The sequence below is a fragment of the Lepus europaeus genome, chromosome 14, assembly GCF_033115175.1.
Source record: "Lepus europaeus isolate LE1 chromosome 14, mLepTim1.pri, whole genome shotgun sequence".
Lineage (NCBI taxonomy): Eukaryota > Metazoa > Chordata > Mammalia > Lagomorpha > Leporidae > Lepus > Lepus europaeus.
In genome coordinates, this window is record NC_084840.1 from 63,072,609 (window position 1) to 63,097,602 (window position 24,994).

Below are 24,994 nucleotides of genomic sequence, written 5' to 3' on the forward strand. Positions count from 1 at the left end.
TGTGCTAGCGCCCATGTGAGAGACCTGGATTGAGTGCCAGGGTGCTCGTTTCAGCCTGCTGCAGCCCCAGATATTGTAGGTATTTGAGGAATAAACCACTAGAGGAAATTCTCTCTCTCTCACTCTCTCTCCACCCCCTGCCTCCCTCCTTTTCAACTTTCCAAATAAATAATTTTTGTTTTGTTTTCAAGTAAATGGGTTTTTAATTAAAAAATGGAGGCGGGTGCTGTTGCACAGCTGGTTAAGCAACTTCTTGGGACACCGATATCCCACATTAGAGTGCCAGTTGGAGTCCCAGCTGTTGTTCTTCCAATCCAGCTTCCTACTAATGTATCCTGAGAGGTAGCAGATGATGCTTCCAGTGCTGATCCCCTGCCCACCCATGTGGGAGACCCAGAGAGAGTTCCTGACTCCTACGTTTGGCCTGGCCCAGCCCTGACTGTTATGATCATTTGGGAAGTATATGGGTAGATGAAAGATATTTCTCTCTCTCTGTCATTCTGCCTTTGAAGTACATAAAAGTAAATAAACATTACAAAACATTTTAATAAAAGCTAGTAAGTTGATGCAGTGGGCTGAGAATTGGTACCTAGACAGAGCCCAGAGCCCAGTCCCTTACTGAATCGCCTACTCATTACTTCTAAGTGCCTTTCAGTGCTAGATTCTAGAGTATATCCACTGTTGATCTAATGCCCTTTCAATTACACAGAAATTAACTACACATCTCATTAAGATAAAAATTGCTTGGGAAAAAGGTGGGAATAGAATCGTGTCATATGTAGTGTCTCCCAAATCATATACAATGCTAATGATCTTTCAAGGCGTTTCAGTATTTTTTTTAAAGATTTGTTTATTTTACTTTAAAGTCAGTTACACAGAAGAGAAGGAGAGGCAGAGAGAGAGAGAGAGACAGAGAGAGGTGTCTTCCGTCCGCTGGTTCACTCCCCAATTGATCAGAACGGCCGGAGCTGCGCCAGTCCGAAGCCAGGAGCCAGGAGCTTCCTCTGGGTCTCCCACGTGGGTGCAGGGGCCCAAGGACTTGGGCCATCTTCTACTGCTTTACCAGGCCACAGCAGAGAGCCAGACAGGAAGTGGAGCATCTGGGTCTCGCTGGAACCGGCTCTCGTATGGGATGCCGGCACTTCAGGCCAGGGTGTTAACCCGCTGCGCCACAGTGTCGGCTCCATGTACCATTTCTGTTCAATACATTAAGTGGGTTAACATTAAGAGCCTACTACGGAGAGATACAGGGGGACACTGATGACATAGAAGGCCTACTAATAAATAAACAGGTCTTAATACTGTGCAATAACTGGCATTTATCTGGCCTACAAACTCTTTGAAGAGAAGCATGCGGTACTATTTTTTGTGGCAAGTGCCCAGTGTTGGGCATGCAGTAGGTACTCAATAAGCAACGCACTGCTCTTCAGCTCTGCTCCCTTTAGAAGTCTGTGGCGGCACGCTTTGCCCCCTGGCGCGCTCTGCAGGAACGCCTTTGCTATGGCAGTGGTGCTGGGGTCTCGGGGAGGAACTGGGCGAAAACGTACTCCGAAGACGCCAGAGTCACGCCTTTCGGCAAACCGGCTTTACACTTGCGCGCTCCCGCCAGCCGCCCGGCCTCCGCACACTTCCCTGCGCGGCTGGACACGTGCCCCTGCCCTGGCGCGCCTGTGCGGCCCGCCGCCCCGGCACCGCGCGGAGCCCAACGGGCACTGGCCAGGCCGTTGGGCCTAGGTGGAGCCGGCGCCATGGCGACCCCGGGAGTGGCGGTGCTGCTGTCGTGGCTGAGCTGCTGCGGCTGGGCCTTGTGGAGGTAGAGAGACGCCCCGTTCCCGCACCCCGTGAGTCCACGGCCTGCTCGCCCCGGCAGTCCTCGTGCCAGAGGGTGTTGCGGGGCCTTGGTGTTGCTGGGCCTTGGTGTTGCTGGCCCCTGGTGCACCAAGAGCCCTTAGGGATTCTGCTTTCTCGCTGTGGGACACCTGGGCCCTGGAGGAGAACAGTGAATGGGAACCAGGCAGCCTCTCGCAGTGGGCAGGGAGGAGGCACTCGCCCAAGGCAGCTAGGGGGAACCGTCGGCCTAGGTCGGGTGATTGTTCTCTAAAACATAACCGCGGTGCAAATGGAAGGTGCGTTGACTCTGGGGGTCACGTGCTCCAAGTTCTGGAAGATTCGCCAGGCAAGTTTGACTGTTGTTCAGTATGTAGTGCTGGCAGCGTTGCAGAGGGTATGGAATTGTTTTCGATGGCCGGCTTTTGGCTCAGTGGTTAAGACTGACTGCACTTGGACCGGCGCATCCCATACAGGAGCGCCTGGGGTTCAAGTCCTAGCTCTGCTCCCCATTCCAGCCTCCTGCTGATGCAGAATCTGGGAGGCAGCAGGTGATGGCTCCAGTAGTTAGATCCCGCCACCCATGCGACAGACCTGAATTCTGCGCTGCTGGCTTGGAAATGACCCGGCCCTGGCCCCTGTGGGTGTTTGGGGAGTGAGCCAAGGATGACAGGTCTTTCTGTCTGTCCCTTTGCCTCATAAATAAATAAATATATATTGCAACTTTAGAAATTTTTTTTTTTTTTTGACAGGCAGAGTGGACAGTGAGAGAGAGACAGAGAGAAAGGTCTTCCTTTTGCCGTTGGTTCACCCTCCAATGGCTGCCGCGGTAGAAGCGCTGCGGCCGGCGCACCGCGCTGTTCCAATGGCAGGAGCCAGGTGCTTCTCCTGGTCTCCGATGGGGTGCAGGGCCCAAGCACTTGGGCCATCCTCCACTGCACTCCCTGGCCACAGCAGAGAGCTGGCCTGGAAGAGGGGCAACCGGGACAGGATCGGTGCCCCGACCGGGACTAGAACCCGGTGTGCCGGCGCCGCAAGGCGGAGGATTAGCCTAGTGAGCCGCGGCGCCGGCCTAGAAATATTTTTCACCATATGTTAAAACACAGATGATTAACCAGAAAAATCACATCCTATGAATGTTCTGTTTTCACCATACAGATAATCATTGCCTGTAACATAAAAGGTTAAGGATACTAACAATAAATCAAACCATGGTAGTGGTTTCAGAGGGAAGAGACATCTCATTGGAAAGAAGAGATCAAATAAAAAGTAATAGTAGGAACCAGCATAGTGGTACAGTGGGTTTCACTGCCATTTGCTGCACCAGCATGTCATATCAGAGTACTGGCTGGAGGCATGGCTACACCACTCCCAAACCAACTTCCTGCTCATGTGCCTAAGGAATCAGCGCATGATGGCCCAAATGCTCAGCCACCTGCCGCTGATGTGGGAGATTAGGATGTGTTTCTGGCTTCAGCTTGGCTGTTGAGACCATTTGAGGAGTGAATCAGCTAATGGAGGGTTTGTCTCTCTGTCTGTCTGTCTCTCTCTCACACACACACAGGCTCCTCACTCCCTCTTTCTTTCTGTGCCTCTTCCTCTCTCTGTCTTTCTGCCTTTCAAATAAATAAATGAGTCAATGAAGTAATGAGTAAGAGCAAAAATGTTGCATTCTGACAGAATTTTGTTAAGTTCATTTTGTTTTCTGGATAATGAAGATAATTTTTAAAAAGATTTGTTCATTTGAACGGAGAGTTACAGAGGCAGAGGAGTGGGTAGACAGAAAGAGTGAGCAATCTTCCATCTGCTGGTTCACTCCCCAAATGGCCAAAAGGCCAAAGCCAGGAGCCTGGAATTCCGTCTGGGTCTCCTATGTGGGTGGCAGGAGCCGAAGCACCTGGGCCATCTGTTGCTGCCTTCCCAGGTGCATAACGTGGGAGCTGGATTGGAGGCAGAACAGCCAGGAGTTGAACTGGTGCTCAAGTGGCTTAACCTGTGTGGCCACAGCAATGAAGATAATAAAACCATAGGGTTGTTGTGAGGCTTGGCTGCAATGATAGGAGTATGGTTAGAGCTCTCAGCACAAGCAAGCAATGAATCAATAAATAGTGACACCTGATGTTCCTAAGGACAGCCCCTGAACCCGTTTATAAGCTTTTGTTATGTTGAACACCCCAGGTCACCAAATGTTTCTACAAGAGACCAGACAGTAAATGTTTTAGGCTTTTCAGACAATGCCATCTATGTTACAGCTACTCAAATCTGTCCTGGGAGGAGACAGCACACACCAACAATGGTGGACAAATGGGTGTGGCTGTGTGCCAATAAAAATACAACAACCTGTGAAATTTGACTCACAGGGCATAGTTTCTCAATCCCTGATCTATGATTGAAGGAAGAAGTAACTGTGGTGGAATGAGAAGGCCATGCCAAGATGGCCGCTGGCAAGCGAGTATCAGTTACTCAGGAATGGCTTCGAAACCCACCTGGCAACAGAGCCTGCCTGGCAACAGGCTGTGATGGGATGGCTTCGGATACTGCCTGGCAACAGGCTGTGATTGAATGGCTTTGGATACTGTGTGGCTACAGGCTGATTGGTTAGGGCATAGACCGCCCCTTGACCAGATTGGCTGCCTTGGCTATTTAAGCTGCTGTACCAACTGAAATAAACGAGTCTGCGGGCTGCTCATCTCTGACCCCACTTTCACCGGACTCCCGGGGTCTGTGTGGTGACTCCGTGCCTCTTGCCCCCACTACGCTCCTTCTCAATCCCTGGTCTATGATTGAAGGAAGTAGTAACTTTCAATTAGAGGTTGGAGAAAACAAAGATGTTATTTTTCCTTTGGGAAATGAGAGATCCCCGGATTTTACTTCTTAAAATTTTGTTTGAAAGGAGGGAGAGAGTGAGTGAGAGCAGGAGCTTCCTTCGCTGGTTCACTCTCCAAATGCCTGTGACAATCAGGGCTGGGCCAGGCTACAGTCAGGAAGTAGGTACTCCATCCAGGTCTCCCACTTGGGTGACACGAACCCAACTATATTTGAGCCATCCTCTGCTGCATCTTATAGTTCACATTCGCAGGATGCTGGATGAGAGGCAAAGTTGTCAAACTGCACAGGCATTGGATATGGAATCCAGGCATCCCAAGCAGTCTTAACTGCCTTACCAAATGACCACCCCAGTGTAAAATTTTAGATCTTCCCCTTAATACTTTTTGATTTTTTTCTCTCCTGAATGATCAACTGTCATAGTCTCCCTTTTTGTCCCCCTGCTGAGATGTATAAAGACTTCTGGTATCTCTGGGATTCGGTTGAGGTGTGAAGGCAGCCAGAGCTTGCCTATACACCAACTTGATACCAATTCAATGAAAGTACACACAGTAAGAATGAAGAAATAATTTCCTATGTTTCTTCTTGTGCTTTTAATGTGGATACTGGAAAGTTTTTAGTTAGAAAGGTGGGTTGTATTATATTGCTCTTGGACAGTGCTGCTTTAGGTGGGATTATGCAGACAGAAATTAAAACGATAATGGACAAGGACTAACAGAAATTTTCTTTCTCCTTCAGTGTTCTAGACAGGAAACACTGGTTTAAAAATTATTTTTAAAGGAGTTTTATTTTTTTAAAGATTTATTTATTTATTTAAAGAGCAAAGTTGCAGAGAGAGAGAGAAGTCTTCCATCCACCGTTCACTCTCCAAATGGTCACAATGGCCAAAGCTGGGCTGATCCAACCAGGAGCCAGGATTTTCTTCCAGGTCTCTCACTTGGGTGCAGGGGCCCAAGCGCTTGGGCCATCTTCCACTGCTTTCCCAGGGCATAGCAGAGAGCTGGGTCAGAAGTGGAGCAGCTGGGACTAGAACTGGTGGCGATATGGATAACTACACAGCAAATAGTGGCTTTACCCACTATGCCACAGTGCCAACCCCTAAAAAAATATTTTCATTAAATTTATTTTAATTCAATTTATAAATGTATTTAGAGCCAATGTTCTCCAGCAGTTTTTATCCTAACAAAAATGAAGCGAGGAAGGAAGAGGGATGGATGGAGGGAGGTAGAAGAAAGAGTATTCACTGCCCATTTCATTTGAATGTCTTCAGATATTGTGCAAACCCTAACATATCCAGAATGGTGGGTAGATGTTACTGATGGTCTCAAGTTTAGCCCTGTGTTCACTTTCCAGGAAGGGGTTTAGGCAGAAAGATAAAGTTCTTGGCAATCCAAATATGCCCTGATCATGTATAGACTCATATTTGGAGGAGAAATTAGTCTTAATATTCTCATTTGGCCTTTTCCTCTACAGGTATTCCAGTAACAGCCCGAACTATCTCATTTTTAGTACCAGAAGTACTGTAAGTGTTGACTTCTTTAAAAAATTTTTAAGATTTATTTGAAAGGCAGAGTTACAGACAGAGACAGGGGTCCTCCATCTGCTGGTTTGCTCACCAAATGGCTGCAACTACAGGAGCTTTTTCCAGGTCTTCCACGAGGGTGTGGGGCCCCAAGCACTTGGGCCAGCTTGCATTCCTTTCCCGGGACATTCGCAGGGAGCTGGATCAGAGGTGGAGCTACTGGGACTTGAACTGGTGCCCATATGGGATGCCAGTGCCATAGTCAGAGGCTTTGAATGCTGTGCTAGATATCTGCCCCTTTCTCTTATTTAAATCAGTCTCATTACTACATAGGCTATTGTGATTTTCGGTTCTTCGATGACTAGTCATTTTGAGCACTCTTCACATAGTTATACAGGATTCTTTCCTGTGAATTGCCTGTTTGTAGCCTTTGCCCCTTTTCTATTTAAGTTTCTACCTATTTCTTGTTGATGTACAGAGTGCTGTCTATATTCTACTCCATATGTTAATCAGATATTGATTTCAAACACTGAACCTTAAACCTTATCCATGGATATTAAATAAATTTGGGGGAAGAAAGTTGAATTTTGATGAGCCAGTTTCCTCCCCACTTTTACCTTACTTTTGGTGGATCTTATTTAAGAAAAAAATCTTTGCTTACCCAGACTTGCAAATATTTTTCTAATACATTTCCTCATTCATTAGTAGCCTCTCTTTCTTGTGTCTTTATTTTCACTTTCCTACTCATTTAGTTTTCTTCTCTCTGTGTTTCTGTTCCCTATAGATCCTTGAAGAAGAAGGTATCTTTGGCTGATTGGTTTATTTTTGGTTTTTGTTTTTTTGAAGATTTAATTTTTTTGAAAGGCAAAATAACAGATATCTTCCATCTGCTGATTCACTCCCCAAATGGCCACAACAGCCATATCTGGGCCAGGCTGAAGCCAGAAGCCAGGAACTCCAGCCAGGTCTCCCACATGGCTGGAAGGGCTCAAGTAATTGGTCTATCTTCAACTGCCTTCTCAGGCAGCATTAGCAGGAAGTTGGATCAGAAGCAGAACAACCGAACTCTTACTGACACTCCAATATGGGATGCCAATGTCACAAGCCTTGCTTAACCTACTGTACCACAACATCGGCCCCTCTGTGTTTTTTTTTTTATTTATTTGAAAGGTACAGAGAGAAAAATGAAAGAGATCTTCCATCTGCTGGCTCACTCACCAGATACCTGAAAGGCTGAGCCAGGCAAAACCCAGGAGTGTGGAACTCAATCCAGGTCTCCCACATTGGTGGCAGAGACCCAAATACTTGAACCATCATTTCCTGCCTCCCAGGGTGCACAGCAGCAGGCAGCTGGAATTGGAAGTGAGACCAGGACTTCAATCTAAGCATTCTGATTGGGACATAGTGTCTTAGCTGCTGTGCCAAACACCTACCCCTGACTGATTGGTTTTGGAGTTTTTAGGTCCCAGATCCTCCTGTCCTTTCAGATAAAACTGATCCTCTTGTACTTAGCTAAAAGTTGGAAAGTGCATAGTCCCCTGCAGTTAGGCTAGGTCCTTCAGTTTGGCCTGCCATAGCTTTCCTGAATACCTGTGACTAATTGAGAGACCTCTTTTTAGGTTGAACATATTTGCTTTCTTTTGCTTCCTTATGCTAATCTCACATGAGTCCAGTAATTTTTGATGATTTATCCCAACTCATTTAAATTTTGTGATTTTGAGGGTTAGCTTCTCATTGAGTTTTATTATTATGTTGTCTAGAGCATTTTGGTACTATCCTTTTTTTTTTTTTTTTTTTTTTTTTAGCAAATTCCTATCTTTTCTATCTTTTTTTTATAACCTTTCTTTCACTTTGGTAAATTTTCTTAATTCTTGTCATCTTTCATTGAAACTGAGTTTATTTACTTTCAAGTATCTTATTTCTTTTGTATATATTTAATGCTGTAATTTCCTTTGATAGACCACTTATCTAACATATCACAAGTTTTGATATCAACTGCTTTTATTATTTATAAATATCTTGTGATTTATATTATAATTTCTTCTTCCCTAAATTATTGAGAAATGTGGATTTGCTTGTTTATTTGTTACTTTTTAAAGATTATAGATAGCCAAGTATTTTCTTCTACTTAACTTTATGAGAAATTTTAATTTTGTTTTGCTAATTTCAAAGATCATGGTATATGTGATAATAATTCTTTGAGATTGATTAATACATTTTTGTATATGTAGTCAATTTTGTTAAATGGAAAGAAAGTATATGTTTTATATTGATTAATTTCAATAATGCATGTATTTTAAAATATTTATCATCAACCTTTTTAATTGTATTTTCAAGTCTCTGACTACCTTTACTTTGGGTTTGTCTAGAGCTTGAAGAAAATGTGATAAAATCTACCACTATGTTTAAGGCTTTAAAAATTTCTCATACTTACTGTCTTATATTTTTCTCTATATGTTTTAAACTTTCATCTTCTGATTAATTGTTCTCATTTTCCTTCTTATACACTGTCATTACTCTTATAATAACAAACTTATGAAACAACTGGTATTATAATCATTTACAACTTTAAAACTGAAATGACATTTATATATGTATTTGTACATACAAATATATATATATATGTATATATATATATGATTTTCATGTAATAAATATAAGAAGGTAAAATCGGGTTACAACTATGGCTTGAAGAAGGGGACCAGTACTGAAGCTAAGACTGACAGTGTAAGAAAGTGGGTCAGTATGCTTCAAGAGAGAACGAATTTATAAATTAAAAAACGGAAGCAGGAAAAAAAGTTGCTTTTGGAAATAAAGAAAAGGTGACCAGAGAACATGATGGTAGATAAAACAGCATTGCAAAGTTGAAAGTGACTTGATTTTAAGTGAAGGGTTATTGCTTCATTCATTTTTAAAGATTATTTTTGGGTTTTTGTTTGTTTTTTAAAGACTTATTTATTTATTTGGAAGGCAGAGTTACAGAGAGAGAGAGGGAGAGACAGATCTCCAGTCCACTGGTTCACTCCCCAGTTGGCTGCAATGGCTGGGACTGGACCAGGCCGCAGCCAGGAACCAGGACCTTCCTCTCGGTCTCCCACGTGGATGCAGGGGCCCAAGCTCTTGGGCCATCTTTTGCCACTTTCCCAGGAGCATTAGCAGGGAGCTGGATAGAAACTGGAACAGCCAGAACTCGAACAGGTGCCTGTATGGGACGCTGACACTGAAGGTGGAGGCTTTATCTGCTGTACCACAACACCAGCACTATCGTTCATTTTTTATACCCAGAACCTACCAAGGTACCAGCTTCCTTCTAGATGCTTAATAGATTACTTCTGAAATAAAATTAAATTAAAAACTTGAGTGTTTGGGAGAGACTATTGAGTATTCCATGAAGGTTAGTAGCCTTTTCCTTTATCATATTAGTTTATATAATTTCACAGGAATTGAGTTTGTCATTCTTTCTGTAAAAAATAAGGACCCAGAAAATTTAATTATACAACTGAACACTGAGGTGAAAATGTTGAAGCCTTTTTTTTGTTCAAACTCATTTCCTTTCTCTTTTAGATTAAGTTAGAGTATGAAGGAACAGCATTTTCTGAGTGGAGTGTGCCAGAAAGTTGCTCTATCCAAGATAAAAGGTGATATGATATTTTTGCTATACATATTCAGTATATGTTTATTTACACATAAAAATGCATTCATATAGTATAGACAGATATAAGGTAATTAGTGTAAATTTCCTTTCATGAAATAGATATGACAAGAAAAAATACTTTGAAACACTATATCAGTATGATATTGCTATATTTTAAAATTTCTCAGAGCCGGCGCTGTGGCACACTAGGTTAATCTTCCGCCTGTGGCGCCAACATCCCATATGGGCACCGGGTTCTAGTCCCAGTTGTTCCTCTCCCAGTCCAGCTCTCTGCTGTGGCCCAGGAAAGCAGCGGAGGATGGCCCAAGTGTTTGGGCCCCTACACCACATGGGAGACCAGGAAGCGGCACCTGGCTCCTGGCTTCAGATGGTCATAGCCCCGGCCATTGTGGCCATTTGAGGGGTGAACCATCAGATGGAAGGCCTTTCTGTCTGTCTCTCTCTCACTGTCTGTAACTCTACCTGTTAAATAAATAAATAAATAAATAAATAATATTTTTAAAAATTTCTCTAATCTTGGAGATTTTAGGCTTAAAATAGTGTGTGGAGGGTTCGTTAATCTCATGTGCATCTATCATTTTTCTTTCCTATTCTTTTAACTACTAGGTCTCCCAGGACAGAGTTGCGTTGTTCTTCTCCTGGTTTTCAAGCTATAAAACCAATTGTTACAGGCCCAGTAAGCTGATTTTAATGATAACTTATTACATCTTAAATAATTGTTCCTGTTATTTTATTTTGCATTTATTTTGAAATTTTCAACCAAATTTAACCTGCTTTAAATAGTATTTATTGTAAGTATGAATAAGAACTATTTTATTTGTATATTTATGGATTTGTTTACTTTTTTTTTATTTGAAAGGCAAAGAGACAGACAGATCTTCCATCTGCTGGTTCACTCCCCAGATGCCTACACAGCTGGGGCTGAGTAAGACTGAAGCCAAGAGCCTGGATGTAGATCCAGATCATCCAAATGAGTGACAGTGACCCAAGTACTTGAAACTTCATCTGCTGCCTCCCAGAGCCTGCATTTTAGGCAGCTGGAATCAGAAGCATAGCCACTGTACATAGTTAGACGGGTTGATAGGCAGTCAGGTCTGCTCCCTGTCAGAATGAAAAAGGGACAAAATTGCTCTAAGAGTGGGAAAATACTTGCTTCTTCCCAGAGGCTGCCTAAGGCGACTCTTAGTTTTATTATGAAAACAGGCTAGACATAGTTATTAATCCCTGCCTTCTGATACATTGTTTTCCTGGCCTCCTGATAAGTTGTTATTCTGCCCTTCTGATTGGTTAAATCTGTGCTCACTTCTCAGAAAGAGGCCAGAGGCAGCCACTTTGTGTATAAAAGAACCAGCACTGGCAAGCTTCTCTGGCAGCTCCTCTCTTGGAGACCCCTCCTGACTGCTGCAACAGATTTCTTGCTTTCAGTAAACTGCTTTGCTCACTTCGCTTGTCTGCATGGAAATTCTTCTATGTGAGACAAGAGCCTGCGTCGTCCTACATCGTCCTACACCTGGACTTGAGCATGGGCACTCTGATACAGAATGCAGGTGTCCCAAATGGTATCTTAAACACTGTACCAAATGCCATCCCCATAAAAAGAGCTATTTTAAAGTTAGTATCGGTATATTGTTAATTTTTAGGTAAATCATGCTAGAGCTGGCATTGTGGTGCAGGAGGTTAAGCTACCATCTGTGACACTGGCATCCCATATGAGCATAACTGTGGGTCACAGCTGTTCCACTTTCCATCCAGCTCCCTGCTAATGTGCCCAGGAAAGCAGTTGCTTGGACCCCTGCCGCCCACATGGGAGACCCTAATGGAGTTTAGGCTCCTGATTGCAGACTTATCCAGCCCCAACTGTTGGGGCCATTTGCGGAGTGAACCAGCAGATGGAAGATCTCTCTCCCTTTCTGGATTTTATTATTTTTATACATATTTAATTTATTATGTAAATATTAAGGTTTGTGTAGCATTTTACATATATTCAGTCAGAATTTAAATGAATGAGGCTGGTGCTGTGGCTTAACAGGCTAATCCTCCGCCTTGCGGCGCCGGCACACCAGGTTCTAGTCCTAGTCGGGGCGCCGGATTCGATCCCGGTTGCCCCTCTTCCAGGCCAGCTCTCTGCTATGGCCCGGGAAGGCAGTGGAGGATGGCCCAAGTCCTTGGGCCCTGCACCCGCATAGGAGACCGGAGAAGCACCTGGCTCCTGGCTTTGGATCAGCATGGTGGCCATTTGGGGAGTGAACCAAAGGAAAAGGAAGACCTTTGTCTCTCTCACTCTCTCTCACTGTCTAACTCTGCCTGTCCAAAAAATAAAGAAGTGAATGCAACATGTAAAATATTGACTCTTCTCTAGGTTACCAAAAACAGAAAAACAAAGTAAAGCATTTTGAGGTCATTGACACTTCAGTAGTTGGTAATAAAGTTTTAGCTGCACACCTCAAAACTGATGCCACCTCCATACAGATGTGTTCAAAGCTATTGCTGTATAGACTACACATGATGAATCCAGCCTTTGAGACTATGCCTGCTCTTAATAAGTTTTATTTTTAGGGAACAAGTAGATAGAGTGATATGGGTAAGGCCAGATGGATATGAATTCATTTTTCAATCCTTATAAAGTAAAAGATATTTACAGTTGTCTTTTGTTTTTTATTTGACAGATAGAGTTAGACAGTGAGAGAGACAGAGAAAGGTCTTGCTTCTGTTGGTTCACCCCCAAAATGGCCGCTATGGCCAGAGCTACGCCAATCCGAAGCCAGGAGCCAGGTGCTTCCTCCTGGTCTCCCATGCAGGTGCAGGGCCCAAGGACCTGGGCCATCCTCCACTGCCTTCCAGGCCACAGCAGAGAGCTGGACTGGAAGAGGAGCAGCCAGGACTAGAACCAGGTGCCCATATGGGATGCCGGCACCACAGGCAGAGAATTAACCACATGAGCCATGTCGCTGGCCCCTACAGTTGTCTTTTTGAGTCTGTATTTGCCAGTTTCAAGAACACAATTTGGGAACCTTCGCTGTGACATAGTAGATTAAGCCTCCCCCTGTAGCACCAGCATTCCATATGGATGCCGGTTCTAGTCCTGGCTGCTCCACTTCCAGTCCAGCTTCCTGATAATAGCCTGGCAAAGCAATGGAAATGGCCTAAGTCCTTGGTCCTTTGACCCCTGTACCCACATGGGAGACCCAGAAGAAGCTCCTGGTTCCTGGCTTTGGATCAGCCCAGCTCCAGCCATTGTGGCCATTTAGGGAATGAACCAGAGGAAGACATTCTCTCTCTCTCTCTCCTCTCCCCTATCTGTAACTCTGCCTCTATAATAAATAAATAAATCTTAAAACACGCACACACACACACACAGAGTTCATGAGGAAATAAATGACTTTTGTTTTTGTTTATGTTGACAGCCTATACTCATGTAAAAATATGTACAGATATAAAAATGTGGACATGGGCATATTTGCATATGTAGGAATGTATTTGTCATTTATATACCATGTCATCAGATCCAACAGCCAGCTGATGAGGTACATCTGACTATGAAATATAATCAAAACCACTTGGTTATCACACACACACACACACACACACAAAAAGTGTTTCCATGCACTGCCTAATGTACTCTGTGGAGCAGAATCACACCCAATTATTTGATAATATATCAGTGAGGAAGAAAAATACAATACAAACTGTAAGGATAACAAGCCATTAAAATTTCTTGTAATTTATTGCACACATTAGTAAATTCTTAGTAGTTCAAAACTGAACTAATATTGTATGTATTTTCTATTCTGAAATTTGTTCATCTTCCTTTAATTTTAGCTAACTTAATTCCTCTGTGACTTTTATGCCTATACTCATGTTTGTATTTTTTTTATCATCATTTCTTTTTAATTTTCTTTTAGGAAGAAGAAGAACGCAATTTGTATGTGCATGATTCTTATACTTGCTTTTTGTGGTATTTTAGAGTTAGGTAAGTAATGCAGGATTGAATGCAAAGTTAATTAATGCTTTTAAAGAGTATTTAGCTTCAACTTTTAATTAATCCAAATTGATTATCTACATAAAGGTTTCCATACAAGCCTTCATTCCCCAGCCAAGAAATTCTCAAATATACTGCAATATATATCAATAATAATAATTAATATTAATAGCAATATAAACAAAATTATTAATATTAGTAATTATTAATAAATTGACATTGATATTAATAATATTAATATTAATATTAATATATAGTGCTGAAATTATGGGACATGTACTCTATAGAATACTATACAGCAGTAAAAAGCAATGAAAACCTGTCATTTACAACAAAATGGAGGAATCTGGAGAAATCACATCATGCTGAGTGAAATAAGCCAGTCCCAAAGGGATAAATATCATATGTTCTCCCTGATCGGTGACAAATGACCAAGCACCAAAAAGGAAACCTGTTGACGTGAAATGGACAATATGAGAAACAGTGACTTGATCAGCCCTTGTCCTGACTGTTGATGAACAACTTAATACTTTATTCCTTTTAGTATTTTTTTGTCCTACTTAGTACTATTGGTTGAACTCTGTAATTAACACACAATTATTCTTAAGTGTTTAAATTTAACTGAAAAGTGATCTCTGTTAAATATAAGAGTGGGAGGCCGGCACCGCGGCTCACTAGGCTAATCTTCCACCGGCACCCCGGGTTCTAGTCCCAGTCGGGGCACCGGATTCTGTCCCGGTTGCTCCTCTTCCAGCCCAGCTCTCTGTTGTGGCCCGGGAAGGCAGTGGAGGATGGCCCAGGTCCTTGGGCCCTGCACCCACATGGGAGACCAGGAGAACCACCTGGCTCCTGGCTTCAGATCAGCACGGTGCACCGGCTGCAGCATGCCAGCCGCAGCGGCCATTGGGGGGGTGAACCAACGGAAAAGGAAGACCTTTCTCTCTGTCTCTCTCTCTCTCTCACTGTCCACTCTGCCTGTCAAAAAAAAAATATATATATATAAGAGTGGGAATAAGAGAGGGAGAAGATATACAATTTGGGACATGCTCAATCTGACTTGCCCCAAACGGTAGAGTTAGAAACACGCCAGGGGATTCCAATTCAATCCCATCAAGGAGGCATGTACCAATGCCATCTCACTAGTCCAAGTGATCAATTTCAGTTCACAATTGATCATAATGATAGGTCTAAGAGTCAAAGAGATGACATAAACAAGACTAGTGTCTGCTAATACTATCTGATAGAATTAAGAAGGAGAGATCCAACATGGGAAGCAGGATACACAGCAGACTCATAGAATGTCAGATGCTCTAAACAGCACTCTGGCCTCAGAATCAGCCCTTAAGACATTTGGATCTGGCTGAAGAGCCCATGAGAGTATGTTAGGCATAGAAAGCTAAGACACTCTGGCAAAAAAAAAAAAAAAAAAAAAGACCTAAATGAAAGATCTCTGTGAGTGAGATCCCAGTGGAAAGAACAGGCCATCAAAGAAGGAGGTACCTTTCTCTGAAGGGAGGAGAGAACTTCCACTTTGACTATGACCTCGCTTAAATAAGATCAGAGTTGGCGAACTCAAAATGCTTCCATAGCCTTGGCAACTCATGACAAGAGCCTAGGGTGATTACTAATGCCATAAATAAGAGTGTCAGTTTGCTAAGTCAGCAACAGGAGTCACTGTGCACTTACTCCTATTAGGATCTCTGTTCTTATTGGGTTTTTCAATGTGAATGCTATAACTAATACTCAAACAGTATTAGTTTGTGTTTTGGTGTGAGTGCAAACTGTTGAAATCTTTACTTAATATATACTAAATTGATCTTCTGTATATAAAGATAATTGAAAATGAATCTTGATGTGAATGGAATGGGAGAGGGAGCGGGAGATGGAAGGGTTGCGGGTGGGAGGGAAGTTATGGGGTGGAAAAAGCCACTGTAATCCATAAACTGTACTTTGGAAATTTATATTTATTAAGTAAAAGTTAAAAAAAGTAATACTGAACAACAAATAATAATAATAACAACCACTATTTGAACACATATTATGTCTATATATTCATATTATATACATGTTGTCTTTCTCAATTTTTATGATAACCAGATAAGTATTAAATTATTTTAGAGAAAAAGAAACGTAAGCTTGCATGGGTTAAATCATTTGGATAAATGTACAAAGCCACTACAAGATAGCATTGGCATTGAACTCTGGCTTTTCGGACAGTGGAGCTCTTCCACTTCCATTATATGCATTCCTAAGCAACTCTTCCTCTTGCCACCCTCTTCAACCCCACTTTAACATGAGAACTAATGAATATAAATAAGAAGGGAAAACAAATGCAAGAATACATAATCAACTGCATAGTAAAAGTATTCAGTAAGCTTAAAAAATGTGAGTGACTCAGAAAATGCTTTAATATCCTAGTCCAGGCAATATTCCAAGCACTGTGTAGGATATAAAGAAATGTATTATGACTGGAATGTATATTTCTTTTTATCTACTTAAGGCTCATACTCTTGCGAGGACCGTTCCTCCCTATTCTATGATAGCATTTCTAATTACGTGTGACTTGTGTGGTACTAACTCCACAAACCCGCACTTCACTGGCTGCAGTTATTAGTTGAAGATTGGCACATGACTCAGGCAGAACCAACCAGAATACTCAGGTTTTTCAGTAAAGAGTGATTGTTGCTGACAGCTTCATTGTCCAGGTCCACGGGGACCCTTAAAGTCAGATGATTCTGCAGTTTATATGAAAGTTTTGGACTGTAAATCATCAGCCAGACTATAAGTCCTGATAATGTTCCGGCAAGCATCACCAGAAGCACCGTGGAGCCATTCCTCTCTAAAATACTGCCACACCTTCCCAGACTCTCACTGAGAAGCAAGGGCTGACTCTCTACTACTCGTGGAACTGGCAGATTTCACTCGTTGATAGTTTCCCTGGTGCAAATCACCAATATTCCATATATGGGTTCTGAACCAATTAAGAAACAGATGAAAGTATCTCTTGAAATCAGGTATTGTGATGCCTCTAGCTTTGTTTTTGTTGTATAAGATTGCGTTAGCTATTCGAGGTCTCTTGTGTTTCCATATGAATTTTAGCATCATTTTTTCTAGATCTGCAAAGTATGCTGTTGGTATTTTGATTGGGATTACATTTAATCTGTAAATTGCTTGTGGTAGTATAGACATTTTGATGATGTTGATTCTTCCAATCCATGAACATGGAAGATTTTTCCATTTTTTAGTGTTGTCTTCTATTTCTTTCTTTAGTGTTTTGTAATTTTCATCATAGAGCTCTTTGACATCCTTGATTAAATTTATTCCAAGGTATTTAATTCTTTTTGGAGCTATTGTTAATGGGACAGATCTTAAAAGTTATTTCTTGGGGGCTAAGCACTGTGGCGCAGCAGGTTAACGCCCTGGCCTGAAGTGCTGGCGTCCCATATGGGTGCTGGTTCGAGACCCGGCTGTGACTTTCTTTAAAAAAAAAAAATTATTTCTCAGCCATGACATTGTCTATATATACAAAGGCTATTGATTTTTCCATGTTGTGTTTATATCCTGCCACTTTACCAAACTCTTATGAGTTCCAATAGTCTCCTCAGTGGAGTCTTTCGGTCTCCTATATATAGAATCCTGTCATTTGCAAATAGAGGTAATTTGACTTCTTCCTTCCCAATTTGCATCCTTTTGATTTCTTTTTCCTTTCCTAATGGTTCTGGCTAAAATTTTCAGGACTATATTAAGTACTAATGGTGAGAGTGGGCATATTTGTCTGGTTCTAGATCTCTGTAGAAATGCTTCCAACTTTCCCCACTCAATAGGACTCTGGCCATAGGCATGTCATAAATTGCCTTGATTGTGGTGAGAAATGCTCTATGCTCAATTTGCTTAAGGTTTACTTTTTAAATTTTTTTTTATTTGATAGTTAGATAGTGAGAGAGTGAGGCAGAGAGAAAGATCTTCCTTCCATTGGTTCACCTCCCAAATGCCCGCTACGGCCGGAACTACGCCAATCCGAAGCTAGGAGCCAGGTGCTTCTTCCTGGACTCCCATGCAGGTGCAAGGACCCAAGTGCTTGGGCCATCCTCCACTGGCCACAGCAGAGAGCTGGACTGGAATAGGATCAACCAGGACTAAAACCCAGTGCCCATATGGGGTGCCAGTGCTGCAGGCAGAGGATTAACCAAGTGAGCCACTGCACCAGCCCCTGCTTAAGGTTTTCATCATAAAAGGTTGTTGTATTTTTTAAAAGATTTATTCATTTATTTGAAAGTCAGAGTTACACAGAGAGAGAAGAGACAGAGAGAGAGAAGGGTCTTCCATCCAATGGTTCACTCTCCAATTGGCCACAATGGCTGAAGCTGTGCTGATCAGAAGCCAGGAGCCAGGAGCTTCTTCCAGGTTTCTCACATGGGTGCAGGGGCCCAGGACTTTCGACATCTTTTACTTCTTTCCCAGGCCATAGCAGAGAGCTGGATTGGAAGTGCAGCAGCTGGGTCTCCTTTTATTTTTATTTTATTTTTTTTATTTTTTGGATAGGCAGTGTTAGACAGTGAGAGAGAGAGAGAGAGACATAGAGAAAGGTCTTCCTTTTTCCATTGGTTCACCCCCAAGTGGCCAACCAGAATATCGCTGTGCTGATCCAAAGCCAGGAGCCATTTGCTTCTTCCTGGTCTCTCATGCGGGTGCAGGGCCCAAGGGCCTGGGCCATCCTCCACTGCACTCCCGGGGCCACAGCAGAGAGCTGGACTGGAAGAGGAGCAACTGGGACAGAACCAGTGCCCCAGCTGGGACTAGAACCCAGGGTGCTCACGCCACAGGCGGAGGATTAGCCTAGTCAGCCGCGGTGGCAGCTGGGTCTCAAACTGGCGCCCATATGGGATGTTGGCACTTCAAGCCAGGGCATTAACCTGCTGTGCCACAGCATCAGACCCAGGTTGTTGTATTTTATCAAATGCTTTCTCTGCTTGATATGACCATTTGGTTTTTGTTCTTCAGTTTGTTAATGTGATGTATCATATTGATTGATTTGAAAATGTTTTTTTAAGTTTTTAAGCATTTTTATTCAGTAAGAGAAATGCATAGGAAAATGAGGGCTTTAATTAGAGGAGAAAGAAGTCTAGAAGCTAAGTTGGGTCCATACCAGGAGCCACGTGGAGCAAGCATGCAGGCAGGAAAGCAGGGGCCATAAGGCCTCACACTCAGAAGCACGGTGCAATAAGTGGGCAACAAGAGTGTGCAACAAGGTTTGCAAATGTTGAACCATCCCTGCATACCTGGGATAAATCCCACTTGGTCCTGGTGAATGATCTTTCTGTTGTGTTTTTGGATTCTATTGGCTAGAATTTTGTTGAGGATTTTTGTGTCTATGTTCATGAGGGATATTGGTCTGTAGTTCTTCTTCTCTGTTGTATCTTTTGCTGGTTTAGGAATTAGAGTGATGCAGGCTTCATAGAAGGAGTTTGGGAGTATTCCTTCCCTTTCAGTTTTTTTTTTAATAGCTTGAGAAGAATTGGAATTAGTTCTTCTTTAAATGTCTGGTAGAATTCAGCAGTGAAGCCAACTGGTCCTGGGATTTTCTTTGTTGGGAGGGTCTTTCTTACTGATTCAATTTCCATCTTGGTTATAGATCTATTTAGGTTTTCTATGTCTTCATGACTCAATTTTGGTAGATTGTATGTGTCTAGGAATTTATACATTTCATCTTGGTTTCCCAATTTTTTGTCATACAGCTCTTTGTAATAATTCCTGATTATTATTTTTATTTCTGTGGTATCTGTTGTTATATTTCCTTTTTCTGTTTTTTTAAAGATTTATTTATTTGAAAGGCACAGTTAGAAAAAAGCTGAAGCAGAGGCAAACAGAGAGAGAGAGAGAGAGAGAGAGAGAGAGAGAGAGAGAGAGAGAGTGAGAAAGAGAGAGGTCTTCCATCTTCTGGTTCACTCCCTAAATGGCCCCAACAGCTGGAGTTGAGTCAATCTGAAGCCAGGAGCCAGGATCCAGGAGCTTCTTCCAGTTCTACCATGCAGGTGCAGGGAACCAAGGACTTGGGCCATTGTCTACTGCTTTCCCAGTTCATAGCAGAGAGCTGGATCAGGAGTGTAGCAGCTGGGATTAAAACTGGCACCTATATGGGCCGGCGCCGTGGCTCAACAGGCTAATCCTCCGCCTTGCGGCGCCGGCACACCGGGTTCTAGTCCCGGTCGGAGCACCGATCCTGTCCCGGTTGCCCCTCTTCCAGGCCAGCTCTCTGCTGTGGCCAGGGAGTGCAGTGGAGGATGGCCCAAGTGTTTGGGCTCTGCACCCCATGGGAGACCAGGAGAAGCACCTGGCTCCTGCCATCGGAACAGCGCGGTGCGCCGGCCGCAGCGCGCTACCGCGGCGGCCATTGGAGGGTGAACCAACGGCAAAGGAAGACCTTTCTCTCTGTCTCTCTCTCTCTCACTGTCCACTCTGCCTGTCAAAAATTAAAAAAAAAAAAAACTGGCACCTATATGGGATGCCAGCACTGAAGGCAGAGTCTTTACCCACTATGCCACAGTGCCAGACCCTTTATTTCCTTTTTCATCTCTGATTTTTTTGATTTGGGTCTTCTCCTCTTTTTTTGGTTAGTTGGACCAGTGGTGTATTAATTGTGTTTATTTTTTTCAAAAATAAAAACAGATCTTCATTCACTGATTTTTTGTATTATTTGTGTTTCAATTTTGTTTATTCTCTAATTTTAATTATTTCTTTTTTTCTGCTAATCATGGGTTTGATTTGTTGTTCTTCTAGATCCTTGAGATGCATTGATAGCTCATTTGTTTGGTACCTTTCCAATTTCTTGATATAGGCACTAATTGCTATAAACTTCCCTGTTAACACTGCTTTTATTGTATCCCATAAGTTTGATATGATATCTTCATTTGTTTCCAGGAATTTTTTTATTTCTGTTTTGATTTCTTCAATGACTTACTGTTCATTCAGGAGCTTGTTGTTCAGTCTCCATGTGTTTGCATATGATCTGGAAAATCTTGAGTTGCTGATTTCCAGTTTCATCCCATTGTGGTTAGAGAAGATGCATGATATCATTTCAAATTTTTTGAATTCTCCAAGACTTTATTGCCAGGCATGTGGTCAATCCTAGAAAAAGTTCCATGCACTGATAAGAAGAATGTGTATTCTGCAACTTTGGGGTGGAAAGTTCTGTAGATATCAGTTAGGTCCATTTGATCTATCGTTACTGATTAGCTCTGTTGTTTCTTTGTTCATTTTCTGCCTAGCTGATCTGTCCATTGATGAAAGTGGAGTGTTGAAGTCCCCCATTACTATTGTATCTTATCAAAACAGTTTGGTACTGGCACAAAAGCAGACTTGTAGACCAATTAGAACAGAACAGAAACTCCAGAAATCAACCCGTGCATCTGCAACCAATTTATCTTTGACAAAGGAGCTAAAATCAATCCTTGGAGCCAGGAAAGTCTCTTTAGCAAATGGTACTGGGGAAACTGGCTCTCCACATGCAGAAGTATGAAACAAGACCCCTACCTTATACCTTACACAAGAACCCACTCAAAATGGATCAAAGACTGAAATCTATGATCCGATCCCATCAAATTATTAAAGAACATTGGAGAAACTCTGCAAGACATTGGCATAGGCAGACTTCTTGGAAAAGACCCCAAAAGCACAGACAATCAAAGCCAACATTGATAAATGGAAATATATCGAGCTCAGAAGCTTCTGCATTGCAAAAGAAATGCTCAGCAAAGTAAAGAGGCAACTGACAGAATGGGAGAAAATATTTACAAACTACGCAACTGATTAAGGGTTAACATACAGAACCTATAAAGAGATCAAGAAATTCTACATCCACATAGCAAATAATCCAGTTAAAAATGGGCAAAGGACTTGAAGAGGGATTCTTCAAGAGAGGAAATTCGTATGGCCAGCAGACACTTGAGAAAGTGTTCAGTATCACTAGCCATCAGGGAAATGGAAAAAAAAAAAAAACACGGTGCGGTTTCATCTCACTCCAGTTAGAATGGCTCACAGAAATCAACAAACAGCAAATGCTGGTGAGGATGTTGGGGAAAAGGTACCCTGGTGTGCTGTAGGTGGGAATGTAAACTGGTACAGCCACTGTGGAAGGAAGTATGGAGATACCTCAGAAATCTGAATATGAACCTGCCATATGATCCAGCCATCCCACTCCTGGGAATTTACCCAAACCAAAATTAATCAGTGTATGAAAGAGTTATTTATACCCCCATGTTCATTGCAACACAATTTACAATAGCTAAGATATGGAATCAACCTAGATGTCCATCAGCTGTTGACTGGATAAAGAAATTATGGTATACACACATAGACACACACACATACACACTATGGAGTACTACTCAGCTGTAAAAAAAAAATCCTGTCTTTTGCAACAAGATGGATGCAACTGGAAACCATTAAACTTAGTGAAGTAGACTGGGGCGGAGCCAAGATGGCGGATAGTGAGGACGTGTGCCTTAGTTTGGGAAAATAAACTTTCATAAAAGTGGAATTACTGTAGCCTCAGGAAAAGACTCAAGAAAAAAACTGCAGAGGAATCGCTTCCGGATCTTGTGGAGGAGACACAGAGGACTTACAGGGAACCCACCACGTGGAAAACCAACCGAGACGAGCCGAGCGGCAGCGGCGGGAGAGGAGCCACAGCCACAGAATCTCGCCAGCGCGGGAACGGAGGAGGGTAAGAAAGACAAAGACCTGAGAAGTCCGAGACATTGGGGGGAGGGGGAACAGAGGCCTCTCCCTTCACTCACCAAGCAAAACAAAGAGCACCGCGATTTTACATATGTAAAGCTCAGCCAAACTCAGTATCTTTAGCGAAACCGGAGAACACATTGAGGGCTGCATAAACTCTGTGTATGGTCCCAGGGGTAGATCAAACGAATACTCACAGAGGCTAGATTTCAACTACCCTCAACTCCACTCCCAACTGAGTCAAAAAAAAAAAAAAAAAAAAGAGAGAGAGAGAGAGAGAGCGTCCCAGCAAGGAGCAAATAATCTGGGAGAGTCGCTCTTTACACAGCCTTAAACCTCAAGAAACAAGCATAGCTCTCTGGCCACACCCATCACAGCCCCTAAGGCTCCAACAAAACAGACAGCTCACTTAGAGGCATAGTATAACGAGAGAAAAAAAAAACAAAAACAAAAACACCACAAATTATCTCTAACTTGCCAAGCGGGAACGGAGGAGGGTAAGAAAGACAAAGACCTGAGAAGTCCGAGACATTGGGGGGAGGGGGAACAGAGGCCTCTCCCTTCACTCACCAAGCAAAACAAAGAGCACCGCGATTTTACATATGTAAAGCTCAGCCAAACTCAGTACCTTTAGCGAAACTGGAGAACATATTGAGGGCTGCATAAACTCTGCATATGGTCCCAGGGGTAGATCAAACGAATACTCACAGAGGCTAGATTTCAACTACCCTCAACTCCACTCCCAACTGAGTCAAAAAAAAAAAAAAAAAGAGAGAGAGAGAGAGCGTCCCAGCAAGGAGCAAATAATCTGGGAGAGTCGCTCTTTACACAGCCTTAAACCTCAAGAAACAAGCATAGCTCTCTGGCCACACCCATCACAGCCCCTAAGGCTCCAACAAAACAGACAGCTCACTTAGAGGCATAGTATAACGAGAGAAAAAAAACAAAAACAAAAACACCACAAATTATCTCTAACATGCCAAGCAAGAAACATAGAAGCGGAGGTACCAAGAACAAGGAAGGCACTATGACGCCCCCAAGTGAACAAGACACGCCAATGCAAGATTATGAAGATGAAGAGATAGAGCAAATGCAAGAAGCAGATTTCAAAAAATTCACAAGAACATTAAGAAGTTCTCAAAAACAAATTCTTGAACTACAGAAATCCTTAATGGACAAGATAGAAAATCTCTCCCGTGAAAATGAAATATTAAGGAGGAATCAAAATGAAATGAAACAACTAGTGGAACAGGAAACTGCGATAGTGAAAAAAAACCTCAATGAAATGAAGAACTCAATAGATCAAATGACAAACACATTAGAGAGCCTTAAAAACAGAATGGATGAAGCAGAAGAGAGAATATCGGAATTAGAAGACAGAGAACAGGAAAGGAAACAGTCAAATCAAAGAAAAGAAGAAGAAATCAGAAATCTAAAAAATACTGTCATGAATCTACAGGATACTATTAAAAAACCCAACATTCGGGTTCTAGGAGTTCCTGAAGGCATGGAAAGGGAGAAAGGATTAGAAGGCCTTTTTAGTGAGATACTAGCAGAAAATTTCCCAAGTTTGGAGAAGGACAGAGACATCCTAGTACAGGAAGCTCAGAGAACCCCTAATAAACATGATCAAAAGAGATCCTCACCACGACACGTCGTAATCAAACTCACCACAGTGAAACACAAAGAAAAGATCCTAAAATGTGCAAGAGAGAAACGACAGATTACTCTCAGAGGATCTCCAATTAGACTTACAGCTGATTTCTCATCAGAAACCCTACAAGCCAGGAGAGAATGGCGAGATATAGCCCAGGTACTAAGAGAGAAAAACTGCCAGCCCAGAATATTATATCCTGCAAAGCTCTCATTTGTGAATGAAGGTGAAATTAAGACCTTTCACAGCAAACAGAAATTGAAAGAATTTGTCGCCACTCGTCCAGCCCTGCAAAAGATGCTTAAAGATGTGTTACATACAGAAACACAGAAACACGGTCACCAATATGAAAGAAGGTAAAGGAAGGAAACCTCAGAGCAAAAGATCACAGGAATCTCAAACCAGATATTAGAAAATATCTTTGGCAAATGGCAGGGCAAAGTTACTCCTTCTCAATAGTCACATTGAATGTTAATGGCTTGAACTGTCCAGTTAAAAGACACCGATTGGCTGATTGGATTAAGGAACAAAACCCATCCTTTTGCTGCTTACAAGAAACCCATCTATCCAACAATGATCCATACAAGCTGAGAGTGAAAGGCTGGAAAAAGATATACCATGCCAACAGAAATGAAAAGAGAGCGGGCGTAGCCATCTTAATATCGGACAACATAAACTTTACCACAAAAACGGTTAGGAGAGACAAAGAGGGGCACTATATAATGATTAAGGGATCCATTCAACAGGAAGATATAACGATTATCAACGTATATGCACCTAATTACAGGGCACCAG

At 42.4% G+C, this 24,994-nt stretch overlaps 1 protein-coding gene across 1 annotated transcript in view; it reads left to right on the forward strand.

Annotated features, from left to right (window-relative positions):
* Positions 1–1,748: 1,748 nt before the first annotated feature.
* CATSPERE (catsper channel auxiliary subunit epsilon) overlaps positions 1,749–24,994 on the forward strand; it is a 162,909-nt gene continuing 139,663 nt past the window's right edge. Inside the window, exons 1-5 of the mRNA XM_062210795.1 lie at positions 1,749–1,813; positions 6,127–6,175; positions 9,740–9,813; positions 10,437–10,506; positions 13,733–13,800. Of these exons, the coding sequence (XP_062066779.1) occupies positions 1,749–1,813; positions 6,127–6,175; positions 9,740–9,813; positions 10,437–10,506; positions 13,733–13,800 (326 nt within the window). The remainder of the gene's footprint in view (positions 1,814–6,126; positions 6,176–9,739; positions 9,814–10,436; positions 10,507–13,732; positions 13,801–24,994) is intronic.